The sequence below is a fragment of the Euleptes europaea genome, chromosome 7 (genome assembly GCF_029931775.1).
Source record: "Euleptes europaea isolate rEulEur1 chromosome 7, rEulEur1.hap1, whole genome shotgun sequence".
Classification (NCBI taxonomy): domain Eukaryota; kingdom Metazoa; phylum Chordata; class Lepidosauria; order Squamata; family Sphaerodactylidae; genus Euleptes; species Euleptes europaea.
In genome coordinates this window covers 21,756,282-21,769,861 of record NC_079318.1, presented here as the reverse complement: position 1 = coordinate 21,769,861, position 13,580 = coordinate 21,756,282, and the positions used below count along the sequence as shown (strand labels likewise).

At 44.1% G+C, this 13,580-nt stretch overlaps 1 protein-coding gene across 1 annotated transcript; it reads right to left on the bottom strand.

The window, feature by feature from the left end:
* Window positions 1-1,435: 1,435 nt before the first annotated feature.
* On the bottom strand, window positions 1,436-11,665 carry LOC130481214 (sulfotransferase 6B1-like). The gene is made up of 7 exons (XM_056853962.1): window positions 11,464-11,665; window positions 10,072-10,217; window positions 6,537-6,626; window positions 6,069-6,192; window positions 4,257-4,351; window positions 2,924-3,080; window positions 1,436-1,566 (listed from the first exon to the last, which is right to left on the bottom strand). The coding sequence occupies exons 1-7, from the start codon at window positions 11,663-11,665 to the stop codon at window positions 1,436-1,438; spliced, it is 945 nt and encodes a 314-aa protein (XP_056709940.1).
* Window positions 11,666-13,580: the final 1,915 nt, after the last annotated feature.

The window sequence follows — 13,580 nt, the reverse complement described above, 5'->3', positions numbered from 1 at the left end:
TTGCCAGTGATGTTAACACCATGATGGTGATGCTCTAGCATTTGTCCAAAACTCTGTGGTTTAACTAGGTTGTGCCAGAAGTACATAAAGGTGTCTGGATGATGATTGTCACCCCCACCCCTATTTCTCACCACCATCTAGGGTTGCCAACTGCCAGGTAGTAGCAGGAGATCTCCTGCTAATTCAACTGATCTCCAGCCGATAGAGATCAGACCACCTGGAGAAAAATGGCCGCTTTGGCAATTGAACTCTATGGCATTGAAGTCCCTCCCCTCCCCAAACCCTGCTCTCCTCAGGCTCCGCCCCAAAAATCTCCCACTGGTGGCAAAGAGGGACCTGGCAACCCTACCACCACCCAGATGAGCAGTGGCCGGAAGGACTGGGGCGGGGGAAGGTGTCACACTGAATCTGGAGACCTGGCAAGTCTGACCAGATCCTTAACAGTCAGGTGGAGGCAGTAAGGGTGAGGTGGACCCCCAGGCTATAGTCAGGCAGGTGAACCAAGGAGTTATGTCAAACAAATTGTGCAATAAACGACAGCATTAATGGTTCTCCTGGTGTCTGCCTTTTATTGGAGAGATGGGAAATGATGAAAGGCCTAGGTGAAAAAGGAGTCCCTGACCCAGGGGGCTTCACACTCTTATAAACAGTAACGTATCATGACGAATGGAGTGACTAAAGTTTTAGAAATGGGTCCTAGCAGAATCTTTGAAAAGGTAAAGGTCCCCTGTGCAAGCACCGGGTCATTCCTGACCCATGGGGTGACGTCACATCCCGACGTTTACTAGGCAGACTTTGTTTGCGGGGTGGTTTGCCAGCGCCTTCCCCAGTCATCTTCCCTTTACCCTCAGCAAGCTGGGTCCTCATTTTACCGACCTCGGAAGGATGGAAGGCTGAGTCAACCTTGAGTCGGCTACCCGAAACCAACTTCCGTCGGGATTGAACTCAGGTCGTGAGCAGAGCTTGGACTACAGTACTGCAGTTTACCACTCTGCGCCACAGGGCTCCTATTAGCAGGAAGTTAATGTTCTTGATTGTAATCCTGCACTTGCTTGGGCTACTTAAAATTATACCTCTTGACTCCACTGGAATTTGTTTTTTTATTATTATTTTGAGATATTTGTATCCTGCTTTTCTCCCCAATGGGGACCCAAAGTGGCATACAACTTCACACTCCTGTCCTCCTTCTTTATCCTTACGACAACAATCCTGGGAGGCAGGTTAGGCTACTCAGCCTAGGTCATTTAGTGAGCTCCCATGGCAAAGTGGGGGTTTCTATTAAAGACACCACATAGAAATTGCTGCAATTGTTTGTGGAGCTACAATGACACAATTTCCAAAAGCAAATGACATGCATACAGTATGATGAGCATACAAAAGCACAGCAAATCGTATGGATTTCAGGAGAGCTTTTTCAAAAGGGCTGCCTGTTTCCTCACGCCTTACAGTAAACATCGTATTTTATCTTGGCTCCCAGTTTCGTTCTGGATAAACACTCTTCAAACCTTCCGTCCATTTCTTTGTTCTGGGATTCTGAGAACATGCTTTTCCAATCGCCAACCGATCCTGTAGATGTTTAAAAATATATATTCGTCAAGAGGACATTTGATTAAGTAGGGATATCTGTCCTTTGAATTCTGCAGGTAATGATCAAGGGAGCCAATCTGCATATCGAGAGGAGAACCTGAACAGAGTGTTTCCCATTTGAATATTGCATAGCTATTCCACCAGATTGATTTTGCAGCTATGAAGTTATACACCATTCATCATTCATAACAAAGAAAACTCTCTCATAACTCTGATTAACTATAAAATTATAATATTTTCTAAAGTAGGTGTTATGCTTATTCTCATTTTGTGATCTTTGTTTTGGCCGTTAGTTATGGGAATCTTGTTTTGCAGGAATATTTGAGAGACTGGAAACATGGCAGTCTGGCTCTCCAGGGACAAACTTCACATTAATATTTTCAATGTGTCATCCTGGGATTCCTCAACCTGACTTCAAATCACCCCCCTACATATCAGCTGCAGGCTCCCTGCTGGGAACTCATTTCTTAAGCAACTCAGGCTATCCCACAGATGATGCTGGCAGTATCCCTACTCCTTTCAGGCTAGGGTTGCCAGCCTCCAGGTACTAGCTGGAGATCTCCTGCTATTACAAGTGATCTCCAGCCGATAGTGATCAGTTCACCTGGAGAAAATGGCCGATTTGGCAATTGAACTCTATGGCATTGAAGTCCCTCCCCTCCCCAACCCCACCCTCCTCAGGCTCCACCCCAAAAACCTCCCACCGGTGGCGAAGAGGGACCTGGCAACCCTATTTCAGGCCAGAGGAGAGGCCCTTTAAGGTTGCAGAGGAGGTAGAGTTGCACAAAGGTAAAGCCTGGGCCAGGAATAGAGTTGCCACGTCCTTCTTTGCCTCCAGCGGGGGGTTCTGGGAGTGGAGCCTGAGGAGGATGGGGTTTGGAAAGGGGAGGGACTTCAATGCCCTAGAGTCCAATTGCCAAAGCGGCCATGTTCTCCAGGTGAACTGATCTCTATCAGCTGGAGATCACTTGTAATAGTAGGAGATCTCCAGCTAGTACCTGGAGGTTGGCAACCCTAGCCAGGAATCCAGTCACCTCTGTCACACCCAGCAGGACCACACCCCTTTTCATGGGGCTTTAAATGAGCCCAGAGTTTCCCTGCCTACTGGAAATCCTTTAAAACACAGGAAGCAGAGTTGCTGAGGAGAATGGGCCAGACATCTACCTTACAGTCAGAGGAGAGGAGAGGAACAAGGGACAGAGGGTCTTGGTTGAGATAGAACCCCCTCCTCACCCAAATGACCGAGGCTTTGTCTGTGGCCTGCCAAGAGAGGGTGTAGGAGAGTATAGTGGCCACTTAGGAAAATGGGTGAATTTCTTTCCCCATAAAGATGTACCTTTGCGGAACAAGATGTCACCAAACGTTCCATGGGTTTCTGAGGCTTTCTCTTTCATAGCGGTGAAGGTGCTCTTCTCTACCACACTTTGAATCTCTTCTTCACTCAGAGAAAATCCAAGGAACTGGGCTATTTCTTTCAATCCCACATTCGGATTCTGTACGTCAAAACAAAAGACAGTATGTTAAGCGTATGTGTATTATACCTGGGGGACAACAATATTGCATCTGTTATATTACCATTAAAGTTTTAACTGGGTGCCAGTCCCGCTTCCTTTTGGCTTTGCAAATTTGCCCATACCAACCAACCAAATGTAGATTCAACCATCAGTCTTGCTTCTCTTTCCATATTCCATTGGTAGGGTTGCCAACCTCCAGGTAATTGCTATTACGACTGATCTCCTAAATTAGGCTGCACTCCAGTTTCAGCTGCCTCTGCCTAGAAAATCACAACTCTCCTTCTGGAAACTCTCCATTTCACCCTAAGAATTGGTGCTGATTCCTAACAACATTATAGTGCCAAAGAACGATGTTTAAAACACTGTTACCTGCAGCAAACAGTGCTTTTTGTGTTGGCCTTATAATATCTTGTTTAAAAAAAAAAACACAGGGTGGGCAATAACATCAGCTTTTGATATACTGCATGGAAGAAGCAGGTAACCAGGCAGGAATTTGCAGTTAACAGGAAGTTCCAACTGAAAATGTGCAAAACAGAAATGTTCAGGAAGGCATTTCTGTAAAGGGATTAGAACTGTTTCATAACAGAACTCAGGAGGTTGCTTTTGTAAGCAAATAGGATTATAGTTTATTGCAATGTTTATTGCATGTGTCACCTTGCTTTTACTGCACTGTCTTCTGCTTTTGTAACCAAATCTCTGCATTATAGTATGACATGCCTTGAACAAGTTCTTCTTCTTCTCCTTCTCTTTCTCCTCCTCCTCCTCCTCATTTTTTCCAGTTATGTAAACTTAGTTCTACTGCATTATTTTCTATATGTCTTATGCTGTCTGATGAATTATACAGAGTGAGATGGACAGACAGACAAAGACAGAGACAAAGTTGTACATATAACGATAAAATTATATATAATTATATATAATAATCCACCTTGGGTCTCAGTGAGAAAGATGGGCTATAAATGAAGTAAGTGAGTAAGTAAGCAAATAAATAAATAGTATGGCTTAAACATGCAAACTGTTTTAAAAGGATATCACATGGCAAATATGTATGCCTTTATCACAGATATGAAATGCACAAATAAAGAGCCTTTGTACATATGTTACTTCTTAGTATACTAAGAAACACCATATGAATTCCATACCACAGAACCTTACCTCCTTCAGTTCTTCATAACTGATGGCTATAATGTTTTCATCATCAGTATATTTGTCCCATTCTGCTACATAGTCAAAGTAGGAGCCCCAACCCACTGGAGAAAAATAAAAGGGATATAAATTGTATAATAACACAGAAGCTATAGCTTTAAAGACCAGCATTTTCAAATCACTCAATATTCTCAACAGTGTCCCTCAAGCACAAGTCAGCAGGTGGGGAGGGGAGAGGGGGAAAGAGAGGTGTGGGTCCGGGGGGTGGAAAGGAGCCGCCATTGCCGCTGCTGCTGGGGCTGGGCATTCAGAAACGCAATGGCAAACACCCGCGCCTGCAGTGCAAAAACCATTTAAATCAGGACAAAGTAGGATTGGGGAAACCAGCTTATGTCCCGGAAATGGGCGGGTTGAGCACGCGGTTGGGCAACGACCACGCGTGCTTACAGGGGACATTCACTATATTTTGTGGTAGAAACGGGGGACAAAATGCCCACGCGTTAACGCCCTATGATTCTATGATTCTGGCCAAAAAACAAAACAAAACACAAAAGCCTTCCCTGTGTCCAAGTAAGGCTGGAAGTGAGTAAAGTTTCCTGAGCCGTTGATCAGAAACTGGCCCTACAGTCAACTTTTTACTTCCCATCTTAATGCATCTGCAATGGGTAGGGTTGCCAAACTCCAGGTACTAGCTGAAGATCTTGATATGGTAAAATGGTTCGTGGAGGAGAAGGAGACCCAAAACCGTTGTTTACAAGAAAACAGTTATTTATTTGGAGCAGCTGCTACCCAGAGCACTAGCGAGTAAAAATCTCTGAGCCCCGATTGTACTGAGGAAGGAATATTTATCCAAATTCAAGATATGACAACCCATCAACATTCAGGGTAACGCTGATAGCGCTCCAGACATCGAGGCGGCAATAGAAAAACAGTTTCACCCAGTTCTTGTTATGGTTTACTGTAACCCTCCATGACTCTTGCCCCAATTCCTTAGCACTCAGACCTACAGAGATATTCTGCCCAGCAACAAGCGATTCCCTGGCTGCCCTAATACATTTCAATACATCTTACAGAAAGGAAAGAGATTATTGCAAATTGCTAAATCAGTGGAGCTTCCATAGTCAGGGGAAGTCTACCTGCTGTCACAATCTCCTCCTATCACAACTGATCTCCAGCCGATGGAGATCAATTCACCTGGAGAAAATGGCAGCTTTGGCCATTGGATTCTAGGGCACTGAAGCCCCTCCCCTCTCCAAACCCCGCCCTCCTCAGGCTCCACCCCAAAAACCTCCCACCGGTTGTGAAGATGGACCTGGCAACCCTAGCAATGGGGCAGCAACAAACATTTTCAACAGCTGCTTGAGTTGTTTGATGATGAGCTAAAACAGAACAAGTTACCAAGTTTCAAAAGTCAGAATCAAAAACTTTAAATCTAGTCTCGAACAACACGGCAAGCAGTGCAGTTCATGAAAGATTCCAGCAGCTGACACATGTTCCCAGCCACTAGCACCCAACAAAAGTCTTGGCGTCCCATTCTGGATGAACTGAAATTTTTGCACTATCTTTGAGGGCATCCCCAAATAAGTTAAGTATAGAAGTTGTCACATGGCCAAGGCTTAAGTCTCTAGGAAAGAGTGTAGCTGGCATGTCAGCCAAATCTGATAGAATACACTCTGTTGTAGCCACGGTCACTGCCTAGAGGCCCTGGCCTAGACAAAAAGAAAGGGGGGGGACCCCAGATCTAGGTACAAGAGATTTCCCAAATGGCAAACTTGCCTCTATATTATATTATTAATAATCACTGCAAAGTAGACAAGATACCTTTGCCATCCATAAAACTGGTAAAATAATCATCCCATCCAGAAGGAGGAAAAAACCCCACTTTGTTTTTAAAATGAAAATAAGATACCAGCGTGTCTTTGGGGTTTCGAATCAGCACCAGTATCTGGAAGATTAAGAAACACAACCATGCAGTTACAATTTTGTATCACATAATTATTTCATAGTATAGCTTATTGAGCACATCGCTAAGGATAAATTGGTGTCAACCAAGATCCTCCTTTCAGTTGCCTTTTTAAGGCCCCAAATGACTACCAAAAATATATTGTTGGCAGGTTGACTAGTAACATTGTTTTGGCTATGAACTTGATCTGACTCTTTGGAAAGCTATATTACACAGCCTAGGCCTGAGCAGACGGGGACCGTGTGATGAACAGTTGAAACACCTAAGTTGCATTGGGTCCTTGATAGAATCATCTTTGGTTGTGCATAAGACTCATGTTCACTTACCTTGGCTTTATTTTTAAAAACTGATGTAGGTAGTAAATGAGGAGACAGATGAGTAATGATGATTCTTCTGGAAGGTAATTTCTTCATCCTCTGTAATGAAAGAGGAAACAAGCACAAGTCAAGGTGGTGTTTAGTAAACTCCCACATCTTACCTACACCTTATTTAAACCATATACAACAGAAGCATTTATTTTTACATGATCCCATATCTGATTACATGCTCTTCACAGACATTGCATATGCATTGTGAACACTGTCTTCAAATGTAAACACAACCTCTATGTTATGCCAATTAGAGAGGTCTCCCTTTATTGGGGGAAATTAGCTAGGAGACTGGTAGAGCTTTGCAAGAGGTTGGCTTCGGGAATCTTTAGACCTATTTTTATGTGGATGAGTGCATCAGTGAAAACGGTTCTCAATAAAGAAGCTTTTATAGATTTTAAGGGTTTTATTAAAAATAATCAAATTTGTATACACACTCACAGTGAAACACACAAATCCTGATACATACCAGAACTAGGGCTAGGGACTATATAGGCATATGCCCTCCCTGCAGACAAACACCCTAATTAGAATTGACTGATACATCCTTCAAGAAGCCATTATGTGGAATTCTGAACACAAGTGAGAAGTCCAAGCAGATTGCAATTAAATATGAAGCACAGTAACATGTGATGAATATCCCATTGACCTCTACTGGCCCTTTACCTGATCCATCAGGGCTGCGTGGAAGAACATCGCACATGCAGAGGCGGACTGGAAAGCCAAAACAGTCCAGGAAGAGTTGAGTGGCCCATGTGGGGCATCTCTGCAAAGGCCACTCACTTCAGACCTGGCGTCGGAGAAGGCAGCAGGCAAGCCTAGGCCAGTCATCACCACTGCTGGTGAGTCTGTGCTGAACAGTCAGCTCGACTTGGTCCTGGCTGGTGAAGTCATGGAAGAAGGTGATGCTTGAGGTGACTCCTGACACCACTGGGGCTCAGCTCAAATTGTTCCTTCCTACTAGTGGCCCACAGGGAACTTTCCCAGTAATGTACAGGGCTAGTTCTTCACACAACACATAGTTAAATCATGGAACTCCCTGCCCCAGGATCTGGTGATGTTTGCCATCTTGGAAGGCTTTAATAGGGAAGTGGACATGTTCATGGAGGATAGGGCTATCCATGGCTACTAGTAAAAATGGATACTAGTCATGATGCATACCTATTCTCTCTGGGAATAGAGGAGCATGCCTATTATATTAGGTGCTGTGGAACACAGGCAGGATCATGCTGCTGCAGTTGTCTTGTTTGTGAGCTTCCTAGAGGCACCTGGTTGGCCGCTGTGTGAACAGATTGCTGGACTTCATGGACCTTGGTCTGATCCAGCATGGCTTTCCTTATGTTCTTATGTTCATCCCTGCTCATAGGTTATATGCAAACGTTTGCATGTCTGCAACATTTATCAGCAATATGTAGCAGGAAGTGAAATATGTTGCTCCTTACCTGGCACATTGGCTTTACGGTGCTTTTTTCTGCCAGGGGGAGTGCTCCACAAATCTCCAGAATTTTAGGATGTCATCCTTTGTTATATTAGAATTGGGAGAGCTCTCCTTTGTTTAATTAAATATGACACTGAGCTAGAAATTAGACTTCTAGAAATAGTAAACTTTATTTATAGAACAGTTCGGTTAGTAGGCCGTGGCTCGGTGGTAGAGCCTCTGCTTGGCATGCAGAAGGTCCCAGGTTCAATCCCCGGCATCTCCAGTTCAAGGGACTAGGCAAGGAGGTGATGTGAAAGACCTCGCCGGTCTGAGTAGACAATACTGACTTTGATGGACCAAAGATCTGATTCAGTATACGGCAGCCTCATGTGTGTATGTGTGGGCTAGTTATTACTATGAATGACATCAGCTTTGTTTCAGCTTGTAATCGTATCTGCCTCTGGAATCAAAATGAATAGCCCAAGTAACAAAATGGCTAAACCACTGGCAACAGCACCATCTGCCGACTGGCACTGAAGTTGCACGTTCAGACTACATTCTATGGCTATTCCCTGTCTGTAAGCTTCCAGTGCTAATGTACGCCAGGGCCAATGGTCGAAAGCACATTGGTTGTTTGCCCTCAGCCTCAAGTTCAAAGGGGGGCTCAGATTTAGATACTGTGCTAGGCCAGGTCGTCTCGGGTTACTGCCGGCTACCGGTCTTGAGAGCAGGCTGTTATCTCAGGGATGCAGGAATCCGGGGGAGTCCCGCCAGGAGCTGGAAACCAAGATAAAGTCGGCGTGCAGAGGGGAAGTCAAAAGTCCGGTCTAAGGGTCAGAAGTCCGTTTATCTAAGTCTAGGAGCGTCAGCAACAAAGTCAGAGATCCTTTTGCAGCAATTGCTTTCGCAACGTCTGTCTGTTCCAAGCCTGGGTTTAAGCTGTTTCTCTTTGCCTTAGTTCTCATCCTCAGACGACTCACAGTCTTGGAGCCGTCTCCTTAGAGCACTGGTTCCCAGCCAGGGGTCCGTGGACCCCCAGGGGTCCGCGAGAACTAAATTAAGGTCTGCGAAACAAAGTTATAAACCCATAATTAATTAATATTTTCAATTAAAAGTTCTCTATTATAAAATATATATATTCAAATATTATTCTAAGTTTAATGTTTCGCTAACAGTTCTGATTAAAGTTTATTTTCAAATTGTCGGAATTTTTATTTGGGGTCCCTGCACCGAACAAAAAAAGTCCTAGTGGTCCCTGGTCAAAAAAAGGTTGGGAACCACTGCCTTAGAGCCTGTAGACGCGCACTTCTCCTTTTACTTTGCAACTCCATTCTTCCTTTTTGCCTGTGCTGTTGTTGAGTGGCTTCAGGTGAGCTGGGTGGGTCCTGCTTCTGTGGAGTTACAGCTGCATCTGGTTGTGCCGAAGGAGGTGATTCTGTGTTTACTTCCAAATCCTCAGCAGGGCTGGTGTTTACTCCTACCTGTTGCCCTTCGCCCTGCCCTGCATTCTCAGCTGCCTGAGGTGCAATGCCCAATATTTCTCCCTGCTCAGGCTCTTCCTCTGATGATGCTTCGCCTGTTGAAGCCTGGGCCATGACAGATACTTGCTCATTTTTGGTATGTAATAAGTGTAACAACTTGTTTTTATGTGCATCTTTTCCATGTGCCAACATTTTAATTTTTCCTGTGGCCAGGGGCCTCAAAAACTGGAAATGGATTGGACCTCTCTGGACCTCTGAGAGGGCCCTGATGTGTACTGCTTTTATGATAAGAAGCAAGTCAGCAAAGGGAGGGGAAAGTGCACATAATGGATCCAAAGGGATCATCTTGAAGCAGCAGGAAGCAGCTGCTTTGAAATTTTACCCCACAGTCCCTAAAACCGTACTTTTCTTACAATATAGGAAATCAAATTCCCACTTCTTTTATTCTACAGTTTTGCTCATAATTCAAGGAAGATCACGAAACAACCCCATGTGCAAAAGCCAAATCTTATAGAAGGGAAGTATCACATGGTTCTTCTCATCCTTTCGGACAAGGCATTTCTAACATCAGTAACATTTGTGTCATGCTAACCTTGAATTTATCTGGATCTCCAAACTCAAGGCGCATAGCTACTTCCAATTCTTTTTCAAGATCCGTTATTTTTTTCATCTCTTCTTCTGTATATTTTGCTGCTGTATTTTCCAAGTTGTTTATGATGTGATCGAGCCAGTTAGTGCCTGAGAAATATGAAAAATGTGGAAAGTATGCACTTGGGGCTGGTGAACATGTCCCACCTGCATTTTATGATGCTTTAAAAAATGATAGCACATATCCTTCTTAGCAACATGATCCATGGCTTCCCCCTTGGACCTCTGCTGTTGTTTCCCACCATTTCAGTAACGGCACAGGTTGCTGTGCTTTTGAATCCTAAGACCTACTGAGCAGGGGTGGGGTGCTACTGACCATGGTAATGAAAGTACTACCACAGCAGCTTCTTCATTGGTGATGGAGACTAGTCACAGTTGCCCCAGGACAAGAAAATGGGCAAGTATGGGGCCGTGACTATGCAGGTCTCATGGGCACTTACTAGAGAGTACTTGTGGCGATGGCTTAAGTGATAAATGATACACTCAGTCTGCAACATTAAAGGTAAAGATAAAGGTCCCCTGTGCAAGCACCAGGTCATTCCTGACCCATGGGGTGACGTCACATCTCAACGTTTCCTAGGCAGACTTTGTTTGCTGGGTGGTTTGCCATTGCCTTCCCCAGTCATCTTCCCTTTACCCCCAGCAAGCTGGGTACTCATTTTACCGACCTCAGAACCATTAGGTTGTCTTTCAAAGTTTTTATACATTTTATGGCATTCACCTGAACCTTTGGGGGAGAAGGAAGGTACTTTCTTCTCCACTCCCTCAACAGTTCCTTGCCATTTGGTGAAATTCATGGGAGTTTGTTTTTGGAAATGAATTATTTAGTTCTATGCAATACCATCTACCCCCCCCCCAAAGGTAATGACTAATATTATCGTAGTGTGATCCCTCTAGTGTGCAAGAAACTATCCTTCCACAAGGTGAAATAGACTAAAAATCGATGATGAAATAGACTCCCTTACAAATTGGTCTGATCGGAAACGGGAAGCACAAAAGATAGCTTAATATTGGGGACATATTATCACATGAGGAGGGCAATCGGAGGCAGACAAAAGTAATAACAAGTGACTTCCCCTACCCTTACATTGACTGGGTAAATGTGTGTTCGGGTTGAGAGAAAGACACAAAAGTCCTAAATACTACCAATGATTATGCCCTGGAATATTTAGACAGACAAGAGGAAGGCAATCATGGACAGCAAAAATTCTTAAGGAGATGGACAATTCAGTAGTGATACTATATATAATTAAGGATGCAATTTCTCAATGGCATGCATTTTATATCTGCACAGCTTCTACGGGACATTGTGTCTGAGGAAAAGAGGGAGACTCACCAGTTTTAGGATATCCTGCCAGGATTATATCATCTGTCCTGGCTTCAAAGGATTCAAGAGCTTGGAGAGTGCCCGGGTTGCAAACTGCAGCAGGAAACAACACTCCCTTGTAGGAAAACATCATGTCTTCGGGGGGTATCCTGGCACCCTCAGCTAAAACCTTATTCAGAAATTCAACAGCAAGTTTCCCGTTCTTAGGCATTTTTGTGTCTCTTACAATAGGAATCAGATGCAGCCTCACCTTAAGCTATGATCTTCCTGAACTGGTCAATATCTATATAAAGGTCTTATGCTGGCCAATGGCCGTAACAATAAATGTAAAAATGTAATGTATATAAAAGTCATTCAGAAGATACTAAATCTAAAAGCTGTGTGTGCAGGGAGGCACCGAGGGAGAAAAGTTATTATATAACTGAAATAAACTGAACTAACTGAACTAAAATAAACCTAGCCTTGGCTTTCCTCGCTGCAGATTCACTGTGAACTGGCATTTGCTTAAATCTGGATTGCTGTGCTGTTTCTCTTGGAAGAAACAGTATTATGAAATGCTGACGCAGAGGTTATTTTTTTTTTTTAATAGGAAGTTAAACTTGACTGGAGTCAGAAAAAAAAAAAGATGAGGACAAAGAGACTTCTCATCAACTGTGGCAAAAGTTAATGAAATCCAATAACGGCCGAGGTGAAAAAGTGCAGTATGTGGAGGCACTAGGTGGGGTTCAGGGTTGCCAGCTCACATTTCCGATGGCAGGAGAAAAAAATGCCCATTAGGCCAACAGTGTGATATAACATCTGGTGAACACTCAGAAGTGATGTCAGCCCTCTCTGTTTATCACCAGAAATGCTAGCTTTTACCTTAGTGATTCCTAGAGAGATGTTGTGAGGTTCTCCAGCCAACCTCGGCAATCCCAAAAAGCCACTCGCTCAGACAGGTAGGTCTAAAGCAGGTAAACGTTTATTCAGGATCCGCAGATACAGCATGAGCAATCCACGGGTTCAAAGCTGCTAATGGCAAACCAAACTACAAAGCATAACTTTAAGCATGGAGTCATCCCAAGTGCAAAGCTGAGCGGCCTGGGAATTAAGAGATAACAGTGCCTGGTAAGAAGCAGGGAGCAAGCAAGCCATAATACTGACATTGCCTGCTAGAGACTCAAGGTCAGAGCAGGGGGGAAGGAAAGGAGGGGGAACAGCTTGAACAGTTCAGAGAAACAAAACCAAAGGATAACATATGAACAGGAATGGGCCTAACTGTTGGAAGGAATGGACTGTGCAATGTCGCTTAATGCAAGCACAGGCTCTACTAGGCAGGGCAGTAGAGAGTTAGTTAGTATAGGGGTAGATAGGACCTTTTTTCCTTTTAACCACTCCCACTACTGTCCCTTTGTTACCCAGAATGCTACTCTTAGGGGTTTTCCTCTTCCTTCCATTTCCTTCCTTCTCTCTCTCCTCTTTTGTCCACCATGAGGCCTGGACATGTGCTCTACAATCTCTCTCCATCTTAGCTTAGTTAGTTAGTTAGAAGCCTTTACTCTGTCTTTCCTGTCCAGTATGGAGTTCACCTACAATAAAGAACTTCTATTTCTTCTCTAAAATTATAAGCCTGAGTGTGAACTTATTCCTCAAGCAGCCAAACTATAGACTTCTGCTGTGCACAGACTCAGCTCTGCTTTCACTAACTCATGTTAAAAGCCTGTCTGGACATGACTCCAGACAGCACGACCATTTCAGAGAAACAAAACCATTAGTTACACTTGAACAGTACAACCACTAGATACACAAGAACAGGAATAAGCATGACCCTTGGCATGACTCTTGTGGCATGCCTCTTGACATAGATACACTCGAACAGCATGACTCCTGTGGCAGGACTCTTGGCATGCCTCTTGGCATGATTCTTGACAGATGTGATGTCACATCCTGGTTTTTCTGGAAGTGACCTCACATCATTGCCAACAGCTGCTCCTCATGTCCCCATCTTCCCAGTCTCTCACTGGTGGCCAGACCCTAGAAGGAACATGTACGGTTGCCAACTTTGACTTGGGGAATTCTTGAAGATTTGGGGCGTGCCTGGGGAAGGCAGAATTTCAGAAGGGGAAGGAACTAAGCAGGGATGTGAT

What these genes read in the sequence shown, in the direction of transcription:
- LOC130481214 (XM_056853962.1), bottom strand. Translation starts at nt 11,665, where the DNA reads ATGCCTAAGAACGGGAAACTTGCTGTTGAATTTCTGAATAAGGTTTTA. An exon ending in CAGTTTTATGGATGGCAAAG is followed by an intron (nt 4,352 to 6,068) that starts GTATCTTGTCTA and finishes ATTTTTCTCCAG; the next exon opens with TGGGTTGGGGCTCCTACTTT. An exon ending in GTTATGAAGAACTGAAGGAG is followed by an intron (nt 3,081 to 4,256) that starts GTAAGGTTCTGT and finishes TTTGACGTACAG; the next exon opens with AATCCGAATGTGGGATTGAA.